Here is a 25484-nt window from a genome sequence, read left to right on the forward strand (position 1 = left end):
AATGAAATTAGTGTAAAATATGTATTTTATAATGCTAAAAGAACCAACATACAACAAAATCACATTGAAAAGTAGGTACCACTGTGGCATAATCAGCATGGAGTTGTTAAAAAAAAAACACACACACACACAGAGAATGTAAGTGAAGAATATCACACAGCACTTTACAAGAGAGAGAATACCCTTATTCTAGAGAATCCATACTTCAAATAGTTCTCTGGAGTGAAAGACAACACCCAGCTCCCTTCCCTTCAATCTCCTTTAGACAACAAATTCCCAGATATGGTAAAAACAGGAAAAATGAGAAAAACATAGATTGTATGCAGTACTGATTGCAAAATTTTCATGGGCTTTTGTGGAAATGTCTTCAGTTGAGTTCAATTTTGATTAATTAGCCATAAAGTGACATCTTCCCTAAGTGATGAGGAAAAGAAAGAGTAAATCAATAGGGAAAAAAAACAAAAAACAAGGAAGGGAATTAATTGAACATTGTTCTTAGACCAAATTTTCTTAGGAAAACACTTCCTTATTCCTTCTATTCCATATCCACCCACTGGTGCGTATTCAGTCCCAGACACCATGACACATGCTAGGCATAAAATGATAAATAAGACATGTTCCCAGTGCATGAGACACTTACTCCCAACCTCTTTTTCAACCCATGTCTAATTTTAATAAATATAAAAATATCATGCCTTCCTTGGTCATTTCAAATTTCTAAATAAACACTATGACTACTCATAATGAAGTAGAATAATTCTAGATTATATCTGTAGTCAATACACACACCTTCTCCAGCCCACATCACTCCATCCTAACCCTGAGATTATGTTATACCTCCCTAGACAGGACAATAGTATCCTGAGGTTGAGAAATCACTGATCTGGCTGGAAGCAGACATGTAAGATAAATAAAATACAGTATTTATATGCGTAGATATATATAAAGTGTGAACAAACAGACTAGAGATGTCACAGAAGAAAGATTTCAGAGAAAAGGCTTAAGCTGGCCACACTAACCTGCGCTGGATCCAGTCTCAGAGTAGGCCCAGGTCCATCCCGCCACCTGCAGACACCCAATGGACCTGCAGCACAGGACCACCTCTTCCAACCAGCAAACCACTGTGAGAGCTCAGACTCAGCCCAGATCCGCCCACAAGAACATAGACCCAGGCCCAGGGTAGGTCCAAGTCCGCCACCCTGACCTCCACCTGGGAGCCCAAGCCTAACCCACTTCCATCTTGGGACACTGCAAACATCACCATAGCCATCCTCATAGCCATCCCCATGCGGTAGCCTCTACTTTTTGACAATAGACAGGGCCTAGATAGAAGCAGCTGCATCTCAGAGCAGGCATCCCAAAGACAGTGTAAGGCCCACCCTTTCAGCCCCATCTGTGTAAAACATTGCATCCATCTTGGGGCACCTCCACTATTATCTCAAGTAACCTTGGCTACTGCCACCGCCACCTTTAGTTGCAGTAGCACACACTGAGGGACACCAGCAGGGTGTGGAAGCCTAACATCAAGGTGAGATGTAGACAATCTGCACAGACACTATAAGAATATAGAGTAGAAACTGAAATATCTCAGATCCTCATTGCAAGAAAGGAAGACACATAGACTACATGAAAAAAAAAGGGGAGGAAAGTGCCCCCAAACAAACCAGGATACTACAATAACAGAACCCATGCACAGCAAAGTTGATAAAATGCCAGAAAAGGAGTTAGGAATATTCATAATTAAAATGATCTCTGAATTAAAGAATGACCTAAAAGAGCAAACACAGGCAAAAATTGATCACTCCAACAAAGAGATAAGACAGCAAATACAGGCAATAATTGATAACACCAATAAACAGACAAGAGAGCAAATACAGGCATCCATTGATCACACCAACAAAGAGATAAGGGAGCAAATATAGGTAGCAAAAGATTATTTCAAGAAAGGGATGAGATTCTAAAAAAAGAAAAAAAGAAAAATCAGCAATCCTTGAAATGAAGTAAACAATAAACCAAATAAAAAAAAAAACTCAATAGAAAGCATCACCAACAGATTAGATCACCTGGAAGACAGAACATCAGATAATAAAGACAAAGTATACAATCTGGAAAATAAAGTTGACCACACAAGATGGTAAGGAAAGATGGTAAGGAAACATGAGTAGAACATCCAAGAATTATGGGACAGCATCAAAAGACCAAATCTAAGAGTTATTGGGATACAGGAAGGCGCAGAGTTTCAAACCAAAGGAATGCATAATCTCATCAATGAAATAATATCAGAAAATTTTCAAAACATGAAGAATGAATTGGAAAACCAAATACAAGAGGGTTACAGGACACCAAATATACAAAATTACAACAGATCTACACCAAGGCACATTATAATGAAAATGCCTAGTTCAGAATATTCAGAATAAGGATAGAATCTTACAAGCTGCAGGAGAGAGGAATCAGATTATACATAGAGGAAGACCAATTCTTATCTCAGCAGATTTTTCAACCAAGACACTCAAAACCAGGAAATCATGGACAACATATATCAAGCTCTGAAAATGGATGCCAACCAAGAATCTTATATCCAGCAAAATTAAGCTTTAGATTTGATGATGAAATAAAAACTTTCCATGATAAACAAAAGTTAAAAGAATTTACAACTAGAAAGCCTGCACTACAGAACATCCTCAGCAAAATATTCCAAGAAGAGGAAATAAAAAACAATGATAAAAATCAGCAGAGGAAGGGATTACACTAAAGGAAAATCTAATCAGAGGAGAAACCAAGTCACCTTAAATATCAAAAATTTTTAAAAAAATGGCTGAGAATACAAATCATGTCTCAATAATAACCCTGAATGTTAATGACCTAAATTCACCAATCAAAAGAAACAGATTAGCAGATTGGATTTTTAAAAAGACCCAAAATATGCTGCTTCCAAGAGACTCATCTCATAAGAAAAGACATCAACAGATTGAAGATGAAAGGCTGGGAAAAATCATACCACTCACATGGAATGTGAAAGTAAGCAGGGGTTTCCATCATCATATCAAATAAAGTAGACTTCAAATAAAGTAGCTAAAGTTAATCTAAAGGAATAAAGAAGGACACTACATACTGCTCAAGGGAACCAAACCCCAACAAGACTTAACAATTATAAATATATATGCCCCAAACAATGGAGCATCCACGTTCAACAAACACTTTTCAAATTCAAGAGTCAAACAGACCACAACACAATAATTCTAGGTGACTTTAACACATTTCTTTCACCACTGGAGAGATCTTCCAAACAAAAGCGGAACAAAGAAACTATAGAACTCAATAATACAATCAATAACTTAGACTTAACTGACATATATAGACTATTTCATCCTTCAACAAGCAAATATACTTTCTTCTAAGTAGCACATGGATCCTTCTCTAAAATAGACCATATATTATGCCACAAAGCAACTCTTAGCAAATATAAAAAAGTGGAGATACTACCCTGGGTTCTATCAGATCATAATGGATTGAAATTAGAAATCAATGATAAAATAAGAAATAAAAGCTACTCCAACACCTGGAGACTAAATAACATGCTACTGAATGAACAATGGGTTGCAAGAAGACATCAAGGAGGAGATAAAAAAATTTTAGAGGTGAATGAGAACACAGATAAAACATATCGAAATCTCTGGGACACTATGAAAGCAGTTCTAAAAGGAAAGTTCATTGCATGGAGTTCATTCCTTAAAAGAAGAAAAAGTCAACAAATAAATGACTTAACATTACATCTCAAAGCATTAGAAAAAGAATAACAAATCAACACCAAAAGCAGAAGATAGAAAATAATTAAAATCAAACCTAAAATCAATGAAATTGAAACAAAAAAAATTGAAAAATTTGACAAAACAAAAAGTTGGTTCATTGAAAAAAAATACATAAAATTTACAGACCCTTAACTATGTTAACGAAGAGAAGGAGAGAGAAAACAAATCATTAACATACATGATGAAAAAGGAAAATCAAAACAGACGCTACAGAAATAAAGAAGATAATCAGAAATTATTTTGAAAACTTGTACTCCAATATAATAGAAAACACTGAAGGCGTCAACAAATTTCTAGAGTCATATTTTGCCCAAACTGAATCCAGGATGAAATACACAAATTTAAACAAATCAACTTCAAGTGATGAAATAGAAGACACCCATCAGAAGCCTAACAATCAAGAAAAGCCCAGGACCAGATGGATACATAGCCAAGTTCTACAAGATCTTTAAAGAAGAACTAATGCCAATACTCTTCAATTTATTTCAGAAAATAGAAAAAAGACTTCCAAACTCATTCTATGAAGCCAATACCACCCTGATTCCAAAATCAGGCAAAGACACATCAAAAAAAGAAAACTTCAGACCAATATCTCTAATGAATATTGATGCAAAAATTCTCAATAAGATTCTGGCAAATCGTATACATAAACATATCAAAAATATAGTACACCACAATCAAGTGGGCTTCATCCAGGGATGCAAGGTTGGTTCAACATACAGAAATCAAAAGATGTAATTCATATCGACAGACTTAAAGAACCATATGATCATCTCAACAAATGCATAAAAAGCACTTGACAAAATACAATACCCTTTCATATTCAAAACACTAGAAAAACTGGGGATAACAGGAACATATTTCAACATCATAAAAGTTATTTATGCTAAGCCCCAGACCAACATCTTTCTAAATGGAGAAAAATTGAAAACATTCCCTCTAAAAACTGGAACAAGACAGGGATTACCCTCTTTCACCACTTCTATTTAATATAGTTCTTGAAACACTGGCCAAAGCAATTACACAAACGAAAGTTATTAAAGGGATACGGATAAGTAAAGAAGAACTCAAATTGGCACTATTTCCTGACAATATGATTCTCTACCTAGAAGACCCCAAAAAATCCCACCAGAAAACTTCTAGAATAAATGAATTCAGCAAAGCAGCAGAATACAAAATCAATACCCATAAAACAAAGGCATTTCTGTATATCAGTGACAAATGCTCTGAAAGGGAAATGAGGAAAACTACCTGATTTATAATAGCATCAAAAAATAGGGGCTGCGACTGTAGCTCAGCAGTAGAGCACTCGCCTAGCATGTGCGAGGCCCTGGGTTCGATCCTCAGAACCACATAAAAATAAATAAATAAAGGTATTAAATAAATAAAATAAAATACTTGGGAATCAACAAAAGCAGTAAAAGACCTCTACAAGGAAAACTACAGAACGCTAAAGAAAGAAATTAAAGAAGACTTTAGAAGATAGAGACTTTAGAAGATGGAAAGCTCTACCTAATTCTTGGATAGGCAGAATTAATATTGTCAAAATGACCATACTATCAAAAGCACTCTACAGATTTAATGCAATTCCAATCAAAATCCCAATGACATTCTTCATAAAAATAGAAAAAGCAGTCATGAAATTCATCTGGAAAAATGAGAGAGCCAGAATAGCTAAAGTAAGAAGAATGAAGCAGGTGGCATCACCACACCAGACCTTAAACTATACTACAGAGCAACAGTAACAAAAACAGCATGGTATTGGCACCAAAATAGACTTGTAGACCAATGGTACAGAATAGGACAGAGACTATCCCACATAGTTACAGTTATCTTATATTTGACAAAGGCGCCAAAACCATACTATTGGAGAAAAGACAGTCTCTTCAACAAATGGTTCTAGGAAAACTGGAAATCCATATGCAACAAAATGAAATTAAGCCCCTATCTCTCACCTGCACAAAACTCAATTCAAAGTGGATCAAGGACCTAGGAATTAAGCCAGAAACACTACATCTGTTAGAAGAAAAAAGTAGGCCCAAATCTCCATCGCGTCAACTTCCTTAATAAGACTCCTATAGCATAAGAATTAATATCAAGAATCAATAAATGGGATGGATTCAAACTAAAAAGCTTCTTCTCAGCAATAGAAACAATCAGTGAGGTGAATAGAGAACCTACTAATTGGGAACAAATTCTTACTACACGCATGTCAGATAGAGCATTAATCTCAAATATATAAAGAACTCAAAAATCTTCCATGTATGTATTATATGTCAAAATACATTCTGCTGTCATGTATGACTAAAAAAAATTAAAAAATAAAAATAAATCGTATGGCAAAAAAAAAAAAGAACTCAAAAATCTTAACACCAAAAAAACAAATAACCCAATCAATAAATGGGCCAAGGAACTGAACACCCACTTCTCAGAGGATATATAATCAATCAACAAATATATGAAAAAATGTTCAACATCTCAAGTAATTAGAGAACTCCAAATAAAAACTACTCAAAATTTCATCTCATTCCAGTCAGAATGGCAGCTATTAAGAATACAAACAACAGTAAGTGTTGGCGAAGATGTGGGGGAAAAGGTACACTCATACACTGCTGGTGGGACAGCAAATTGGTGCAGCCAATATGGAAAGCAGTATGGAGAATCCTTGGAAAACTGGGAATGGAACCACCATTTAACCCAACTATCCCACTCCTTGGATCTATACCCAAAGGACTTAAAAACAGCATACTAGAGGCTGGGATTGTGGCTCAGCGGTAGAGCACTCGCTTAGCAAGGGCGGGACCTGGGATCAATCCTCAGCACCACATAAAAATAAAGGCATTGTGTTGTGTCCATCTACACGTAAAAAATAAATATTTTTTTAAAAAAAACCAGCATACTAAAGGGACACAGCCATATCAATGTTTATAGCAGCACAATTCACAATAGCTAAACTCTGGAACCAACCTAGATGCCCTTCAGTAGATGAATGGATAAAGAAAATGTGATATATATATATATATATATATATATATATATATATATATATATATATATATAATGGATTATTATTCAGCATTAAAAGAGAATAAAATCATGGCATTTGCAGGTAAATGGATGGAGCAGGAGAATATAATGCTAAGTGAAATTAGCCAATCCCCAAAAACCAAATGCCAAATGATTTCTCTGATTTAAGGATGCTGATCTATAATATGCTGTAGGGGGGCGGGTGGGATGAGAGAATTAAATGAACTCTATAGGGCAAAGGGGAAAAGGGGAGGAAGGGAATGGAGGGGGCTTGGGGTAGGAAAGAGTGGAATGAGATGGTCATCATTACTGCAAGTACATGTATGAAGACACAAAGGATGTGACTCTACTTGTGTACAGCCAGAGATATAAAAAAGTGTGCTCTATATGGGTAATATGAATTGTAATGCATTCTGTTGTAATATATAATAAATTAAAAATTTTTTTCCAGTTTCCAAAATTTTATTATCAATTATGTCAGTAAATTAAAATTTTTTTAAAAAAAGAAAAGGCTTAAGTCCAATCTTAAAGCATAAGAAAAAGATTTTTCAAGTAAGGAAAGGAGAATGATAATTCACACTCCTGAAATAGGACCTGTTAAAAACCAAATGATAAAACACTGGCTCACTCAGCAAATAACAAAATCAATATAGCACCTCATAGTTAGTTCGTTCAATCATTACTTAACAATCCCAGGAGATGATATCTATTTAACAATTTAAGAAATTGGGGCTTATATGAAAAATAAGAGTTGGGGTAACTTTAACTTAGTTCAGTGCTCTATCCAATCTATCACTGTGGCTCCTAATATTTAACATTCACTACCCATTCAAAGCACTTGGTGTCTTATACACATGCTCCTCATAAATGATGCACAACAAATTTGGGATTAGAAAGAACTCCATAATCCTCCTTAGTTTCTAGACTAAATCTGTTAAAAAAAAAAAAAAAAAAACCATAGTTAAGAGAAGTATATAAAAACTACACCACATGGTAGTCTCCTAGCCTAAGATCATAATAATTTCTTTAAGTACCTAATTAGTGAAAAACTATGGCTTTGTCCAAAGAGAGGTCTGGCCTTTACCCTTGCCTTCCAATATATATCTCTTCTAGGGGAAGGTGGCACATCAGGACTCAGTGTGGGGCCAGACACATCTAGTAGTCTTGAGTGTGGCTGTCCACACTAGAAAGACCAGCCATACAATTTAGTGTCAGGGATTTGGGTCACATGGTATTAGCAAACTTAGAGTCTCAGATAAAACACATGAACAATCAATGACACTTGCTTAATGGAGCCTCAATAAAAACCAAACACTGAGGCTTGGCAAGCTTTCCTGGTTGACAATATTCCACACATAGTATCACACAGTGAGGCCAATAGTTAATACAGTTCAAGACTCCATGGAGAGAATACAGCCACAAGCCCCATGTTTGGAACACTCCCAAGTCTGCCCTGTGCATCTCTTCCTTTGACTGATTTTCATATGCCTTCTTACCTTCAATAAATCATAACCATGAGTATAATGACTCTTGGTAAGTTCTAGCAAATAACTGAGCTTGAAGGTGGTCCGGGGAACCTCTTGAACTTGGTGTCGAAAGTGAGGGTAGGATTGGGGTCTGGGTCTTAGCTGGCCCTAAAAATCTTTACCTTTAGTAAAAGGGAGAACTTTAACATAATAGGAAAAGAAAGTAAATGGGGATAACATTAGTCTCCACCCTTCCCAGTCATTTCATATTATAATTTTAATAACAATACCTCCCCTGCATCCCTACCCTCAATAAAAACAGCAGAGAGAAGCTAACATTAATACTTCCCAAAATCAACTACCACCAATTCCAGAAAAAGGAAGCAAATATACACAGCTTGGCAGCAATGGGTGGCAAAAACAAAGGGAAGAGCTTGAAATGACATACAACCTAAACCTAAAATGTTTCTCATGGTTTTTTACAGATACTCCTCAAACCCTAGGGCAAAGGATGTGCAAAGTCTTCACAAAAAAAACCTCAAGACATAAAAATGGAGAAGTTACACACTAAGGATGTGAATGGGGGTGAAAAAGAGCTCCCCGCAATTTTAGGAATCTCTCTCTGGAAGGAATTTTCCTTTTGGCAAATATAATGGAACCAGTTCTAACATTTACTCAGAAGAATGTCATACATACCAGAATAACATGGTCCTCTTGCTACTACTGTTATCTCTTTCTGGTGCTTACAAGCAGCCCTTCTGAGAAAGCATTCATTTTGATAAGTGTCCCCATTTGATCCACAGACGGGAATATAATTTGTATGGCACTACAAATGAAACAAAAATAAACACTCAGAACTAGGCATGAATATTAATAGTTTATTTCACATTCATGAATGCAATACCATAGTATTATGACAGTCTACTACTGAATAGTTTGTTCTTTTACTTGGTTTTTTTAAAAAAGAAAAATTATGCTACTTCTTCATACCTTTTTCACATTCATAATGAAAATACCAACTATCTGTAAAAATGAGACTGAAAATCCTTATGCTATCTATTTCATTAACTTGCCATGAAAAGCCACTGAGATAATAAGAGGAAATTCTTGACAATGTTTGTAAAGAGCAATAGGTTAGGTAATGTCATTTTAGTATTACCAAAATTCATTTCTTTAATACTTCTATAGTAGGGAAGTTCCAAACTAAATGCTACAGAAGACACAAAGAACTATAATATGATTTCTATTCCCAGAGACCTTATACTCAATAGAGTCATAAAAATATGACAGAAAATGCTGCATAGCTAAATCATAACCCAAATTAATAGGATATACAAATAGAATATACATCTTTATTTTCATGTATACCTGGTAGGAAACTGCTTCAGATTCTTTTAATCCAAACATTTATTATAAGCAAATAGAAGTATCTGACTGCTGTGTTGTCTTTCTTCTAGTATAATCATCTGCATTCATTTACATGTTTGCCTAGTGTTGTAAGCTAGAGTACTCAAAAAACAAACCTCCTCAGAGAAAGTGAAATGTGAACTGGGCCTTGAAGGATGGGTAGAAATAAGAAAGTTTAAGAAGAAAAAGGATGGGCTGGGGTTGTAGCTCAGTAGTAGAGCGCCTGCCTTGCACATCTGTGAGACTGGGTTCAGTCCTCAGCACCGCATAAAAAATAAATAAATAAAGATATTTTGTCCGGGCTGGGGAGGTGGCTCAAGCGGTAGCGCACTCGCCTGGCATGCGTATGGCCCGGGTTCGATCCTCAGCACCACATACAAACAAAGATGTTGTCTGCCGAAAACTAAAACAAATAAATATTAAAATCTCTCTCTCTCTCTAAAAAAAAAAAAAAAAAAAGATATTTTGTCCATTTACAACTAAAAAAATTTTTTTTTAAAAAAGAAGAAGAAAAGGGGTAAGATAGGTTTGAGAAATGTCAAAGGATCTGCATGTTTTTAAAAAACTTTAAAACTAGCCAGGCATGGTGGTGCATGCCTGTCATCCCAGCAGATCAAGAAGCTGATGCAGAAAGATCACATGTTCAAGTCCAGCCTCAGAAACCTAGTGAGGTCCTAAAGCAACTTAGCAAGATCCTGTCTCAAAATAAAAAGTAAAAAGGGCTGGATATGTGGCTCAGGAATTTATTGTTATTAAACTAAGTTTAATCCTTGATACAAAAAAACTTTAAATTTCTACATTGTCAAAAATATCATAAATTAGCTGGGCATGGTGATGCACAACTATAATCCCAAAAGTTCAGGAGGCTGAAGCAGGAGGATGCAAGTTCAAAACCAGCCTCAACAACTTAGGGAGGCCATGAGTTAGAGAGACCCTGCTTCAAAATAAAAAATAAAAAGAGCTGAAATGTGGTTTAGTGATTAAGCACCACTGGGTTCAAACCCCAGTAAACCCCCCCCACACACACACACACAAAAAAAGTCTAAATGAATAGTTTTAAAATCTGAGGGAAAAATTGTTGAGAGCCACAGCCTGAGGGGCCCCAGCAAACTTCCAGCTGCCAGCAAACTTCCAGCTGCTGGCTGATGATTGGCTCACAGCGGCCCCAGCAACATCTAGCTGATTGGCTCCTCGGCCCCAGCAACATCTAGCTGATTGGCTCCTCTGCGGTGATGCTCATTGGACTGTTTCCCTGCCCTTTCAGACCACGGAGCTGCTCATTGGGGGACTTTTTTGGCTCCGCCCACGTGACCCAGCCAATCGGCCTCAAGAGCAGGAGGATTGTGGGAGGTGGAGAGAAGCTTGTGTGGGAGAGAGAGGCTTGGGGAAAGCCGGTGGTGGCAGTTGAGGCTCTGAAGGTTTTTCCTGAGAGACTATTTTGTTTGTCGTGTGTGGTTCTAAAAATAAAGTTAGTTTCTTTTGACAAGTGGCTCCTGATTGTGCCCAGCCAGACTGCGGCATTTGGTGGCTCGCACGGGGAGCGACTGAGGGTAAGTGAAACTGCTCGCCCCTGAGGGCAGGGCGAGAGGATGGGTAGCCATTTTAAGATTCCTCTTTTATTTTGCTTCACTTTTGTTTTAAGTTGCCTGTCCCTGGAGATGAGTGAGACGGAAGAAAAACCGCTCACATCTGAGGAAAAACTATTTACGTCTGAGGAACAGATAGGGAGAAAGGACGGATGCACATGTCAGGAGGATAGAAAGGCTATAATGACTTTTTGTTGTTCCCTTTTTATTTCATTCTGTCTCGGTTTTGTTTGGCGTCATCTTGTTGGGTTGTATTATAGTAGAAATATGGGATCAGAAATTAGTAAAAAACAAACTGAAAGAGTGTTAAGTAAATTGTTAGAGGAAGGAGGCATCCCAGTAAAATCAAGAGCAGTCAGGGCATACGTTGATACAATACAAAAATGTAGCCCATGGCTTTTTAAGGAGGAGTTGTTGAATATATCACAATGGAACCATCATGGTGAAGATTTAAAAAGAATAGAAAAGAAAAGCCCAGGGACTCTGCCAGTTGGCACATTGCCATTGTGGACATTCATATCTTGTTTGCTTAGTCCAAAGCCTTCAGTTCAGACAATGGTAGAGGAAGGAGAAGACATAATGATTCAAGTAAAAGAGAAGGCCTCTCAAGCTAGTCAGACAGAGAAAGAAAGTGTAAAACAGAAAAAGCCATCAGGGGGAAAGTTACAACAGGAGACTGCTACACACCTTTCTATCACCAGAGGGTGTAAGTGTCCAACCAACAGCACCACCTCTACAGGAGACTGCTACTAACACCTTTCTATCACCAGAGGGCGTAAGTGTCCAACCAACAGCGCCACCTCCATATGCTGGGAGGCCCCCAACCCCCGCAGTTGATAGTTGGGATCCTGAGACAAGGTCTCAAATATTAACATGCCCTGTATTTGAGGCAGGAGGGCAGCGATTTTACCAAGTTTTAAATTTCAAAACAGTGAAGCAGCTAAAAGAGGCTGTAACAACCTATGGTCCTCAAGCACCCTTCACTGTAAGCTTGGTCGAATCCATTAACAACTTGAACATGACGCCAGCAGATTGGGCTAATATGTGTAAAGCTGTGCTAAATGGAGGACAATACCTGTTATGGAAGGTTGCCAATGAGGAATTTTGCAAGGAGACGGCTAGGCGAAATGCAACAGCTGGTTATCCTCAGAGAAATCTAGATATGTTGTTAGGAAAGGGACCTTATGAGGATCAGCAGCAACAAATTGCATATGATCCTGGCGTATACGCACAAATTGCTGCAGATGCAATTAAGGCATGGAAGACTTTACAAGGACATGGAGGTTTACAAGGTCAATTATCTAAGGTAATACAAGGAGCTAATGAACCTTATGCTGAATTTATAGATAGGCTTATTCAAACAGCTACCAGAGTTTTTGGGAATACAGAACAAGCAATGCCATTACTAAAACACCTGGCTTATGAGCAAGCGAATCGTTGGTGCAGAGATATCATTAGACCATGGAAACATGAAGATTTAAACACATATATTAAATTATGTAGAGACATTAATGAACAAGAGCAAGTCGTGGCAGCTGCAGTAAAACAGGCTTTAGATGCCAGAGACATTAATGAACAAGGGCAAATTGTGGCAGCTGCAGTAAAACAGGCTTTAGATGCCAGGCCAAGAACATGCTACAATTGTGAACAAACAGGACAGTTTAAAAGGAATTGCCCCATTGGAGGAGGGTTTAACAAAACTAGGTATCAAAGGAGTAGAATACCAGGTATTTGCCCACGATGCCGTAGAGGGAGACATTGGGCTAATGAATGCCGTTCTCAAACCACCATAGAGGGTACTCCATTATCAAAAAACGAACAAGGACCAGGTGTTTATCCACAATATCGTGGAGAAAGGCATCGGGCTCCATTGCCAAAAAACGGACAGGGGGGCCCAATGCTCCGGGGCCCAAAACCACAAATATACGGAGCACTGGAGGAACCCAGCAACCCCATCAGGGTAGTGCCCAGGACACATTGTCCATCAGATCCCTCATCAGACAAACCAGAGGGAGCGCAGGGTTGGACATCTGCGCCTCCGGCAGAGCAGTACTAACTCCAGAGATGGGAGTTCAAATCATTCCCACAGGGGTGAAAGGACCTCTTCCCAAAGGAACAGTAGGCTTATTATTGGGACGCAGCTCTTCTACTCTAAAAGGACTTATGATAAGTCCTGGGGTAATTGATCCCGATTATGAAGGTGAAATAAAAATTATAGCCAGTTCTCCAAAGGGTATATCAGTAATTTCACCAGGAGATAGAATAGCACAGTTACTAATAATACCCAGCCTACATGATAAATTTTCCAGTCGTACTGTAGAAAGAGGTTCCAAGGGATTAGGCTCCACAGGTGTAGATTGGGCTATGCTTTCTTTAAATTTAGATTCTCGCCCCATGCTAAAACTAAATATTCAAGGACATGAATTTAATGGGCTACTGGATACAGGTGCAGACCTTAGCATCATCTCTCCTCAAGAATGGCCAAAACATTGGCCATTACAACAAGCCACTCAAACGCTTCGAGGCCTAGGAGTGGCGACTAATCCCCATAGAAGTGCAATGGTATTAGATTGGAAGGATCCTGAAGGATGTGAAGGAACTATACAGCCATATGTATTTGATCATCTTCCCGTAAATTTATGGGGACGAGATGTCCTAGATCAATTAGGTTTGACATTAACAAATAACATCAACCAAAATGCACCCACTATTATGACTAGACAAGGTTTTAGGAAAGGAAAAAGATTAGAAAAACAAGAACAAGGTATAGCAGCACCAATACAAATAGATCAAGGAACAGACAGACATGGGTTGGATTTTCAGAAAGGGCCACTGAGACAATAAAAATTACTTGGAAATCAGAAAGACCAGTATGGGTTCCTCAGTGGCCCCTGACTAAAGAAAAGATACAAGCAGCCCATGACCTGGTCAAACAACAATTAGCAGAAGGACATATACAACCTTCTGTATCTCCCCATAATACTCCCATTTTTGTCATCAAAAAGAAATCTGGTAAATGGAGATTATTGCAAGATTTAAGAGCCATTAATAATGAGATGGTTATTATGGGACCTGCTCAATCAGGGATTCCTCAGTTGTCTGCTTTGCCAAAAACCTGGTATGTTTTAGTTATAGATATTAAAGATTGTTTTTTTTTCAATTCCAATTCATCCTGAGGATAGTCCACGTTTTGCATTTACTATCCCTGCACTGAATCATGAAGGTCCTGATCAGAGATATGAATGGAAAGTACTCCCTCAAGGGATGGCTAACAGCCCAACTATGTGTCAAATTTATGTTAACAAAGTAATCCAGCCACTTAGAAATCAAAATCCTGAACTACAAATATTTCACTATATGGATGATGTATTATTAGCACACAAAGATAAAAACACATTGCTAGAATGTTATGCCACACTTACAAACTTATTAAAAAATTATAATCTAGAGATAGCAATAGATAAAGTACAATTAAATTTTCCAATTAATTATTTAGGAGTTCTATTATCCTCAACCATGGTCCGTCCACCAAAAATTCAAATACGAGTAGATCAACTCAAATCACTTAATGACTTTCAAAAGTTATTAGGAGACATAAATTGGATAAGGCCTTATTTAGGTATACCAACAGGAGAGTTGGGACCTTTATTTGATATCCTAAAAGGTCCATCAGATCCAAATTCACCCCGAATGTTAACGCCTGAAGCAAGAAAGGCATTAAAAATCATTGAAACATATATGGAAAATATGCATTTGGATAGAATTGATATAAGTTTGCCTTTATTATTTATTGTACTACCAACAAAAAATATTCCTACAGGAGTATTTTGGCAAGAAGGTCCATTATTATGGATACATTTATCTTATTCTCCTAACACTATTCTTACTAGGTATCCTGAGGCTGTAGGACAATTAATACTCAAAGGAATAAAAGCAGCAAAGGGAGTGTTTGGAATTTCTCCCAATAAAATTATTACTCCATATACTATGAATCAAATTGATGAGTTAGCTAATGAGTTAAATACTTGGGCAATAATCATGTGTAAATCTAATGTTTCATTTGATAACCACTTACCATCTAATCCTTTCTTGTCTTTTTGGTCATTGCATCCTGTAATTTTTCCAAAAATGACAAGAAAAACACCTATCATGAATGCTCCAAATATATTCACTGATGGGTCAAATAATGGTACAGCAGCAGTAGTTACCCCTGATCAAACTTTTACATTTTTAGTACCCAAACAATCAGCTCAAAAGGTAGAGCTTAATGCAGTTTTACAAGCTTTTGTGATGTTTAAAGATTCTGTATTTAATTTATTTTCTGATAGTCAGTATGTAGTTAATGCTATAGTATCTCTTGAAGATGCTGGTAGGATTTCCCCTTCCTCTACTGTTTTCTCTTTGCTTTCCACTATACAAAGTCTAATCTGGGACAGAAAAGATCCATTCTTTATAGGACATATCAGGGCACATACAGGAAACATTGCAATGGAGATTTCACCTGTAAAAAGTTATAAGGCCTTTACTATAATGTTATGTGTTGTATGTATTATATTATGTGTGCACACTTGTGTTTTGTGTTATATGTTTGAATGTACGTATGTCCATATATCATATATGATGAGCGCTCATGATAAAATGGATCCAAATATTTTTTTTTTCACGTGATTTATATGGTTTAATTTAAATTGGGTAAACAACTGTTGAGGATTGTTTTAATATGTAAACAAAAAAGAAGGTTAACAGATCTGTTTGTTTACTTTCACCTTTCCTTTTCATTATATTTAATAATTCTCTTAAAGACAATGTAAATTGTTAAGAAAATTGTTTTCTTTTAGTGCCTTCTGTAATGTTACATAATTTTTTCTTTAGCCATTATTGCCAGAATTCCTATCTTCATCCCAGTGCCGGTGAAGACAATGTAAATTGTTAAGAAAATTGTTTTCTTTTAGTGCCTTCTGTAATGTTACATAATTTTTTCTTTAGCCATTATTGCCAGAATTCCTATCTTCATCCCAGTGCTAGTGAAGTCAAAGATAAAACCAATATACAGCTTCTACAATAGCCATCACTGAACTGCTTGCAGAACTTGCCTGGACACATTGTGAGCTCACCTGTATGCATTGTGAACTATCTGTTGGTACAGCGAATTGTGGTAGTGCTGGAGTATTTTTGCTGATGATGTCACCGGTGGTACAATTTTTCAAAGGAGCCCTCAATTGGCTTAATGTCATGGCATTTTGCATCCTCCTCTACTAGTGATGGTCTAAAATTTGGGGGCCAACAGAGGTGAGGCAAAGAACCTCACCCCCCCACAGGTGCAAAGGCCTATCCACAAGTATGGCTGTATGCTGGACCGGTAGTCAGTGACGGGTATGATCCAATTGCAGTGGTACCAACCTAAGACAGGAGGCTGACGCCTAGAGGTCAGTTCATCCGATGACGGGTAAGGACCATATGTTGAATTGGACTGCCTAACAGGCACGGTCCCTAAGCCACATGCTTGTTGTTTAAACAGAGAGGGGGAGATGTTGAGAGCCACAGCCTGAGGGGCCCCAGCAAACTTCCAGCTGCCAGCAAACTTCCAGCTGCTGGCTGATGATTGGCTCACAGCGGCCCCAGCAACATCTAGCTGATTGGCTCCTCGGCCCCAGCAACATCTAGCTGATTGGCTCCTCTGCGGTGATGCTCATTGGACTGTTTCCCTGCCCTTTCAGACCACGGAGCTGCTCATTGGGGGACTTTTTTGGCTCCGCCCACGTGACCCAGCCAATCGGCCTCAAGAGCAGGAGGATTGTGGGAGGTGGAGAGAAGCTTGTGTGGGAGAGAGAGGCTTGGGGAAAGCCGGTGGTGGCAGTTGAGGCTCTGAGGGTTTTTCCTGAGAGACTATTTTGTTTGTCGTGTGTGGTTCTAAAAATAAAGTTAGTTTCTTTTGACAAGTGGCTCCTGATTGTGCCCAGCCAGACTGCGGCAAAAAATATAATGGAAGTTTTAATTACTTAAAAAAAAGAGAGAAAATACAAATTAATAAAGCAACAGACCAGAGAAATGAAGTAAAATTTATAGAAAAAATACGAAATAGCCAGTTAATGTACAAAAAAGCACTAACATTCACTTGCAATCAGAGTTATATACTAAAAGTGAAACATTATTTTTAACTTAATGTCTTTAATACTATTTAAAAATTTTTCAACTATGTGAGCATTCCAATACACCAATTATAGTCATCTAAATTGGTTCAACTTTGGGGAAACATCATCTAACAATATGTTTCAAAAGTTCTAAAATGGGAATGTAATTTTTGTTCCAGAATTACACATTTAAGAATCTATCTAGGGTTGGGGATGTGGTTCAAGCAGTAGCGCGCTTGCTTGGCATGTGCAGGGCACTGGGTTCGATCCTCAACACCACATAAAAATAAAATAAAGATATTGTGTCCACCTAAAACTAAAAAATAAATTTAAAAAAAAAGAATCTATCTAGGGGCTGGGATTGTGGCTCAGCGGTAGAGAGCTCGCCTAGCACGGGCGGGACCTGGGTTCGATCCTCAGCACCACATAAAAATAAAGGCATTGTGTTTAAAAAAAAAAAAAAAAAAAGAATCTATCTGAACGAAACTTGTAGACAAATATTTATTACAGTCTTTTCAAACAGAAATTTGTACTATCCAACCTAAGTGTCAAATAGAGCAATGTTTAATTAAAACATTGTATTTGTTCAAGAATACTGCAGTTATGAAGATTTAACTTCTAAAAAATACTGTGTGACAGAAAAAGCTAATATCAGGTTAGGTGAAAAACATATATATAACTTCTGGGAATTTTGTGCCATTTTTAAAAGTATTATCTATCTGTAAAACTAAGTGCAAAATTCTAAAAATAATATAGTAATATAAAATAGAATATAGCAAGAAACTAAATCACATCTTTCAATTTAGAAAAGATGAATGTTTAAAATAAATTCTGGAAGAAAATATCAACAACAATTTTTTCACATTATGTCTTTATGTTTTATTTCTCAATTTTTCTGCAATTAAGATTAACTATTTTTTTTTAATTTATCAGAAATTTGTTTATGAAACATAAATACAGCATAATATCACTGGTAAAAACAATTTCTAACTAATAAAATATTTTAAAACCAAGTTGATTTTGTACACATTCAATATCAGCAGAATCCTACATCAACTTTTATTAAAATTAAATTTTTACTTTAGGAAATTTCATGTAGAAAATACAGTAATATCATATACAAATAAGTCTGATCTGTCATACTTTATCCCAATAATGATTTTTATTCTAGCATCCAACCATACTTCTACATCTTTACTTTCATGTACACCTGGTAGGAAACTGCTTCAGATTCTTTTAATCCAAACATTTATTAAAGCAGATAGAAGTATCTGACTGCTGTGCTGTCATCTGGTATAATCATCTGCAAGCATTTACATTGTAAAAATATTTATATTATTACAAATTACTTTTATTTTTCTCTTATATTGGAATTAGGTATCATATTCAATTCTTTAATTATGTTTATGCAGATTACATTATATTTAATAAAGAAATTAAACAAATTTTTTTAATTGGAGTTGGACACAATACCTTTATTTTTATTCGTTTATTTTTTTTATGTGGTGCTGAAGTTCGAATCCAGCGTCTCGCATGTGCAAGGCAAGCACTCTACTACTGAGCCACAACCTCAGCCCCAAAACAAAATTTTGATTATTAAAAAAGAGCATTAAATCTGATAGGGCTGACAATCTTCCAATTATTAAATAGTACCTATCTAGAACAAGCACTGAATTACAACTTTATACGTACTATCTAACTTACGTATCCCAATAACCATGTGAAACACATAGCTTAACACATAGAGCTAGGGCTCTGGAGTCAAAAGTACCTGTGTCCAAATCCTGCCCACCATCCATGTGACTATGAGCTAGTACCAGAACCATTTTCCCATCTGTACAAGGGTAATTATAATAGTCCCTACCTAAATAAGGTGGTTTTGAGGATTAAATAAGAGAAATCTACCAGTAGGATTTATATCTGGCCACGGTAAATTCCCAATAAACATTAACTATATCACAGGTCAAGCACTGGTAAAAACAATTTCTAGCTAATAAAATATTTTAAAACCAAGTTGATTTTGTACACATTCAATATCAGCAGAATCCTACATCAACTTTTATTAAAAGTTATTTATTATTATTATTTCAGAGTCTTTAAGTATTTGCCCAGGGTCACAGCTAATAAGTGAAAGAGAAACAATTCCTCATACGTCATATACTTTAACCATTACATAACTCAAGTTAGCCAGCGAGATCTCACCACAGAGCTCTTGGAGATAATAAGCAGGGGACTTAATGTCCCTGAAATATAACTTCACAAGCATATCCCTAGGGTGAGCCCGAGATGGCAGAAGCAGACCTGCTATTCCTGGGTCATTCTAGTTTCTAGGAGTCATTCTTGGTGATCTCTCAGTATACTTGTGAACAAATGAGAAGAGATCTGGGAACTTCTGATTTCTGCACAGGTGTTGGAACCTATCTCTAGGTTCCTCCTTGTTGGGGGAGGAACCCTCCTCCATCACTTCTCTTTAGCCAGAAGAGCATGATGATACTGCCAGCTATGTAAAGTAGTTTAGAAAGATGCAGCAGTACCCAAGTCTACAGAATCAAGTCATTCAAGCATTTACTGTGTACCTACTATGGGATGAAATTATGCTGCATGTAATCAAAACATAATAACTAGATTATCTGGGCACAGTGGCTCATGCCTGTAATCTTAGCTATTCGGAGGACTGTAAGTTCAAGGCCAGCATTGACAACTTTAAGAGACCCTGTCTCGGATTAAAATTTAAAAGTAGGTTGGTGGGGCTAGGGATATAGCTCAGTTGACAGAGTGCTTGCCTCACATACACCATGCCCTGGATTTGATCCATAGCATCACCAAAAAAAAAAAAAAAAGTGGGTTGCAGATATAGTTCAGTGGTAGAGTGCTTGCCTAGCATGTGTGAGGCCCCTGGTTTGATTCTCCACAAGGACCACAAAAAAATGAATAAATAAAATCATAGATGGTGACAGGTAATTTCATACATCAACTTGACTGGGCCTCAGGGTGCCCAGATTCAAAATTATTTCTGATGCAACTGTGAAGGTACTTTCAGATGTTATTACCATTTGAATCAGTGCACCAAATAAAGAAGACTGCATTATGGGTAAGTATTATTCAATCTGTTGAGGACCCAAAAAGAACAAAGTGGCAGAGAAAGGGAGAATTCTCTCTGCCTGGCTGCTTAAGCTAAGAACATTGGTCTTCTGGTTCTCAGGCCTTCAGTCTCAGACAGGGATTTATATCACTGGATTTTCTGGGTTTGCAATGCGTAGATGACAGATTGCATAACTTCAACCTCCATGATCAAATAAAACAGATCTTTGTAGTCTCTTTCTCTCACTGTCTCTCACATTTCTCGTGTGTGTGCGCATGCACATAAAACTCTGGCTAATACAAAGGTCTAAAAAGAGGACATGGCTCTCAGCAAGAACAGACACTGATAAATTCAGGAAGAAAGACACATAGTCCAGAGAACTGTGTATAGAAGAACAAAGAGAAGAAAGTCATAGGTGATAAGTTTTCAGGAGAAGATGCAGTATTGATCATTTTTCTTTGTATAAAAATGACTAAACATGGCTTTGTTTAGGTATGTGGTAAGATAACAGCTGTTATTAGCAGACTGAAAACAATTTTAGACTTTTACATACAATTTTGTCATTACCTGTTAAAATGTATTTCAATCCTGTCCCAGAAAGTTTTTATCAGCACCAAAAGCATGCTAAGTCATGAGTTGAAAGTACCCAGCAGAAAGAAATGTTTAATGTGCACACTAAGTCATTGTTTTGAAGGGGCAATACCTAAAGTCTAGCTTGAACAGATTTATAAACTATGGGAAGGCACTGTGGCCAAAAGAAGGCTTTCTCAGCAAGAACATCAAACTGTGGATGTAAGCCCTGAGGCAGTGTGCTCCTACAACCAAGAACCTGCCTTTAAACATCTTTACATCTCGTCTAGGACCCAGAATGAAGTAAATATTCAATAAACACCCACTGATCCCAACTCCTAACTTATATTTCCCTTTCCTGCTCTGCCACAAGAATGCAAATGATTCGAACATGGGATGGGGATGTGGCTTAAGCGGTAGCGCGCTCGCCTGGTATGACGCGGCACTGGGTTCGATCCTCAGCACCACATACAAATAAAGATGTTATGTCCACCGAAAACTAAAAAATAAATATTAAAAAATTCCTTCTCGCTCTCTTTAAAAAAAAATGATTCGAACAGCTTCTGGGAGGATTTTCTCTATTCAAATTTGTTTTTTAAAAAAGGCTATTTCTTTATTAATCTTAAAACTTTCAGCCAGGCACAATGGTGCAAGCCTATAATCCCAGCTACTCAGAAGGCTAAGGCAGGAGGACCTAAAGTTTGAGCCAGCCTCTGCAACTTAGCAAGACCTTGTCTCAAAAAAATATAAAAAGGGTTAGGGATGGAGCTTGGTGGTAGAGCACCTTGGGTTCAATCCCCAGTACAAAAAAGAAAAAAAAGAAGTTTTAGAAAAAGACTTTCAAAAAATGAAGAAAATCAGAACCATAAAGACAAAAACACAAAGATAAATATAATTTTCACAGAAAAATTTATACTTCTTTATGTCAAAAAAGTAAACAAGATAAAAATAAAACAATTATTATTTGTAAGCCAAAAAATAAATCATTTTTAAAAAGAAAAAAGCAGAAAATAAAACTAGAATAACTTCTTTAAAATATGGAATTTTTTTTTTTTTACAACCTAAATAAACTATACTGGAACAGTCTCTAAGGTAAATACTATTCAGTAACTTACATACTTAAAAGGGGAACTAAAATCACATATGTTTGTATAAACACAAAAAGATAGCAGCCAATGTTACCTCTAAGAAGAGCAACTGATACTCTAGAATGGAGACTTTTTTTTCCATTATCTATCTTCTTATATTGTTCACATTGTTTACTATGGGTAATATAACTCTTTTTAAAAACACATCAAAACAGTTGGTTGGTTCTCATGAGGGTTTCTGAATTAATGGATATAAAATGCTTAAGCACAATAAGCAATATAGAAGTATTTAGATTCTGTATTTTGTATAGCATGTACACGTACATTCACACATATATACATTATGTTTTTACAAATTAACACAAGGGAAAAAGAAAATATTACAAAAAATAAGCAAAAAAAGCCGGGTACAGTGATGCATACTGTAATCCCAGCAGCTCGGGAGGCTGAGGCAAGAGGATCAAGAATTCAAAACCAGCCTCAGCAATGGCGAGGCGCTTAGCAACTCAGTGAGATCCTGTCTCTATATAAAATACAAAATAGTGCTGGGGATGTGGCTCAGTGGTTGGGTGCTCCTGAGTTCAATCCCCGGTACCAAAAAATAAAAATAAAAAATTAGCAAAGAATATGAAACATTAATTCACAGAAAAAATGGTCAATAAATAAGTGGCACGTTCTCAACTTCTCTCATAGACAAATGCAAATAAAAAATTGGCGGGAGGCTCAGGAGGGGCTTTCAGATTTACAAAATTTAAAAGGACTGACAAAATCAAGAAGCTGAGGGGAGAATGAAGGAACTTTGGTTTGTGTGGAGGGGAGTGAGGAGAAGGGAGGGGGGCTATGGAGGTGGGAAGGACAGCAGAAAGAGACAGACATTATTACCCTATTCACATGCATGATTACACTACTGGAGTGATTCTGCACCATGGACAGCTACAGGAATGAGAAGTTGTGCTCCATTTGTGTACAATATGTCCAAATGCATGCTATTGTAAAATAAATTAATTAATTTTTTAAAAAAGAAGCAGCAGCAGCTGAGGGGGAGACAGGAACTCATATATTGCTAATTGGTGAGAATGTTAATCCTCTCATGAACATCCCACTGGTCCATTAGATCCATACCAAATTTAACCCAAGTAAATACTGAAGACAAGTAAGAGGAATAGCCCCAATCTTTAGCAATGTAAAATAGCTAAAACTGCAACAAAAATACCTGAAATTTTTCTGGTTTCACAAACCAGAGAATAGAGTTTGGGGTAGCCAAAGCTACTAGAAAATAAAAGGGAGATCCCAGGAAGTCTCAGATTCTCTGCATAAACTCAGAGTTTACCAACTCAGAGCTTGGCCAACACTGAACCATAAACGGACAAACTGCTATGTAGTTCCACTAATGCTAAAAGAAATGATAGTTTGTATTGCTACCTACCACAGGAAGGACAGAATCTGCAGTTGGAGGTCAATCAATTCAACTACTTCAAAAATAACAATACTAAGGACTGGGATGTAACTCACTGGTAAAGCACAGCTCACCCAGCATATATAAGGCCCTGGGTTCAATCCCCAGTAAGGCAAAAAATAAATAAGTAAGTAAATATATAAAAAATTCTCAAAAAAAAAACAGAATTGAGACATCTAAATTATATCATTTGTAATGTATAGAATAAATTTAAAAGTAGTCTAACACAGCAAAACACTATCCATTGTCAAATGAAAAAGAAGAAAAATCTAGAGAGATAATACATAAGATGTCCTTGATATTGATTTTAGCAGGAAAAAAAATTTAAAGCAGCCTGTAACATCTAGGCTCAAGTAAAATGTCTGTAATGAATGAAAAGATCGGAAATCCCAGCAGATAAAGAAAAACTATACATTCTAGAATTTAAAAGTCTGGAATTAAAAATTCACCATACAGCAAAAGTAGAGATAACAAAATCAAGCGTTATAACCTGAAGACAGATTCATAAAAATTATCCAGCGTGAAAAACAGAAAGCAAAAAACTGGGAAATAAGATAAACAGAGTGCCTCTGGGGCCTTGAGACAGAACCAAAAAGTCTAACGTAAATCACTAAAATCCCAGATTAGAAGACAGAATGGAGAGAAAAAAAGTATTTTAAGAGTAATGACCAAATACTTCCCAAAGTTAATGAATAACATAAATTTATACATTTCAGAAACACAGCCAACTCCAAGCAAGATAAATTAAAAGGAAAACAAACCTAAGTACTTCATACTCAAACTGATAAAAAAAAACCTAGAGAGAAAATGTTGAAGGCAGCCATGAATATTACCTATAGGGGGAGAACGGTTTGAATTACCACTGACATCTTGTCTGGTTCTAGAAAAAGCCAGCTTCCACGTTGAGGAGCCCAGGACAAAGAACCAGCATGTCTGGCCAACAGGCAGACAAACAAGGATCTGAAGCCAGACACAGCTACCATAAGCTTGGAAGAAGGTGTCTATTGCAAAAATGCCCAAGAGAAACCCACTTAACACTCTGCAAAACTGAATGTGAAGTCTATTTTGACCATAAAGAACCTGTTGGACAGTACCGCGCACCTATCCTTCCCCTTTCCTTAAACTCTCTAAGTTCTTTAATGAAAATAAACATAACCTGTAATTCCAGCAGCTCTGGAGGATCACAACTTCAAAGCCAGATTCAGCAAAAGCAAGACTCAGTGAGACCCTATCTCTAAATAAAATACAAAATAATGCTGGAGATGTGGCTCAGTGGTTGGGTGTCCCTGAGTTCAATCCTGATACCAAAAAGAAAATAAACATGATAGTTTACTTTCTGAAGAGAGGTCATACACAATTCTTACCAATTTAAAGATTCTTATTACAGTATCGTAAGAAAGATAGGAAATGTGCCTTCTCTTTTCAAGTGGAATTTTCAATTGATGTGAAGGAAATTACCTAAGATCAGGCAAATTTATCTGAGGTCATGAGGTTACTGGAAATACTAACAACACTCCTATGCTTCTATTCCTAATTTCCAAATCTTTACCTCCCCCTCAAAATCCAAAATGGTTAAGTACATTTAGAATTAGACTATAAGTGAAAAGAAAATACTAGTTCCTTCTTTGTCTCATCTCAAATCCTGAATCAGAAACCATCTTATGAAAAACATTCAGAAACCCTGCAATTTAATTACAGAATAGATACAAAAAGAAAGGCTTGAAAGCAGCACACTTCATTTCCTTTCTTTTACTTTTTCAGACACTAGAATCACAACACTTAATCTGAGGTTCCACTTCCTAGTCCCTCTCTATCCCTGACTTACCCTGAGGTTCCAAGTCAATCACATTCTTTGGCCT

At 36.8% G+C, this 25484-nt stretch overlaps 1 protein-coding gene across 2 annotated transcripts in view; it reads right to left on the reverse strand.

Annotated features, from left to right (window-relative positions):
- The window catches only part of Tmeff1 (transmembrane protein with EGF like and two follistatin like domains 1), a 104331-nt gene that overhangs the window by 56937 nt on the left and 21910 nt on the right, over positions 1–25484 (reverse strand). For both annotated transcript variants that reach the window (XM_046457395.2, XM_058578049.1), the window contains exon 3: positions 9002–9131. In XM_046457395.2, coding sequence (XP_046313351.1) covers positions 9002–9131 — 130 coding nt within the window. The remainder of the gene's footprint in view (positions 1–9001; positions 9132–25484) is intronic.

Source organism: Marmota monax, unplaced genomic scaffold, assembly GCF_021218885.2.
Source record: "Marmota monax isolate L192 unplaced genomic scaffold, Marmota_monax_Labrador192_F-V1.1 WCK01_AAM20220418_F8-fsc00069, whole genome shotgun sequence".
NCBI classification, from domain to species: Eukaryota; Metazoa; Chordata; class Mammalia; order Rodentia; family Sciuridae; genus Marmota; species Marmota monax.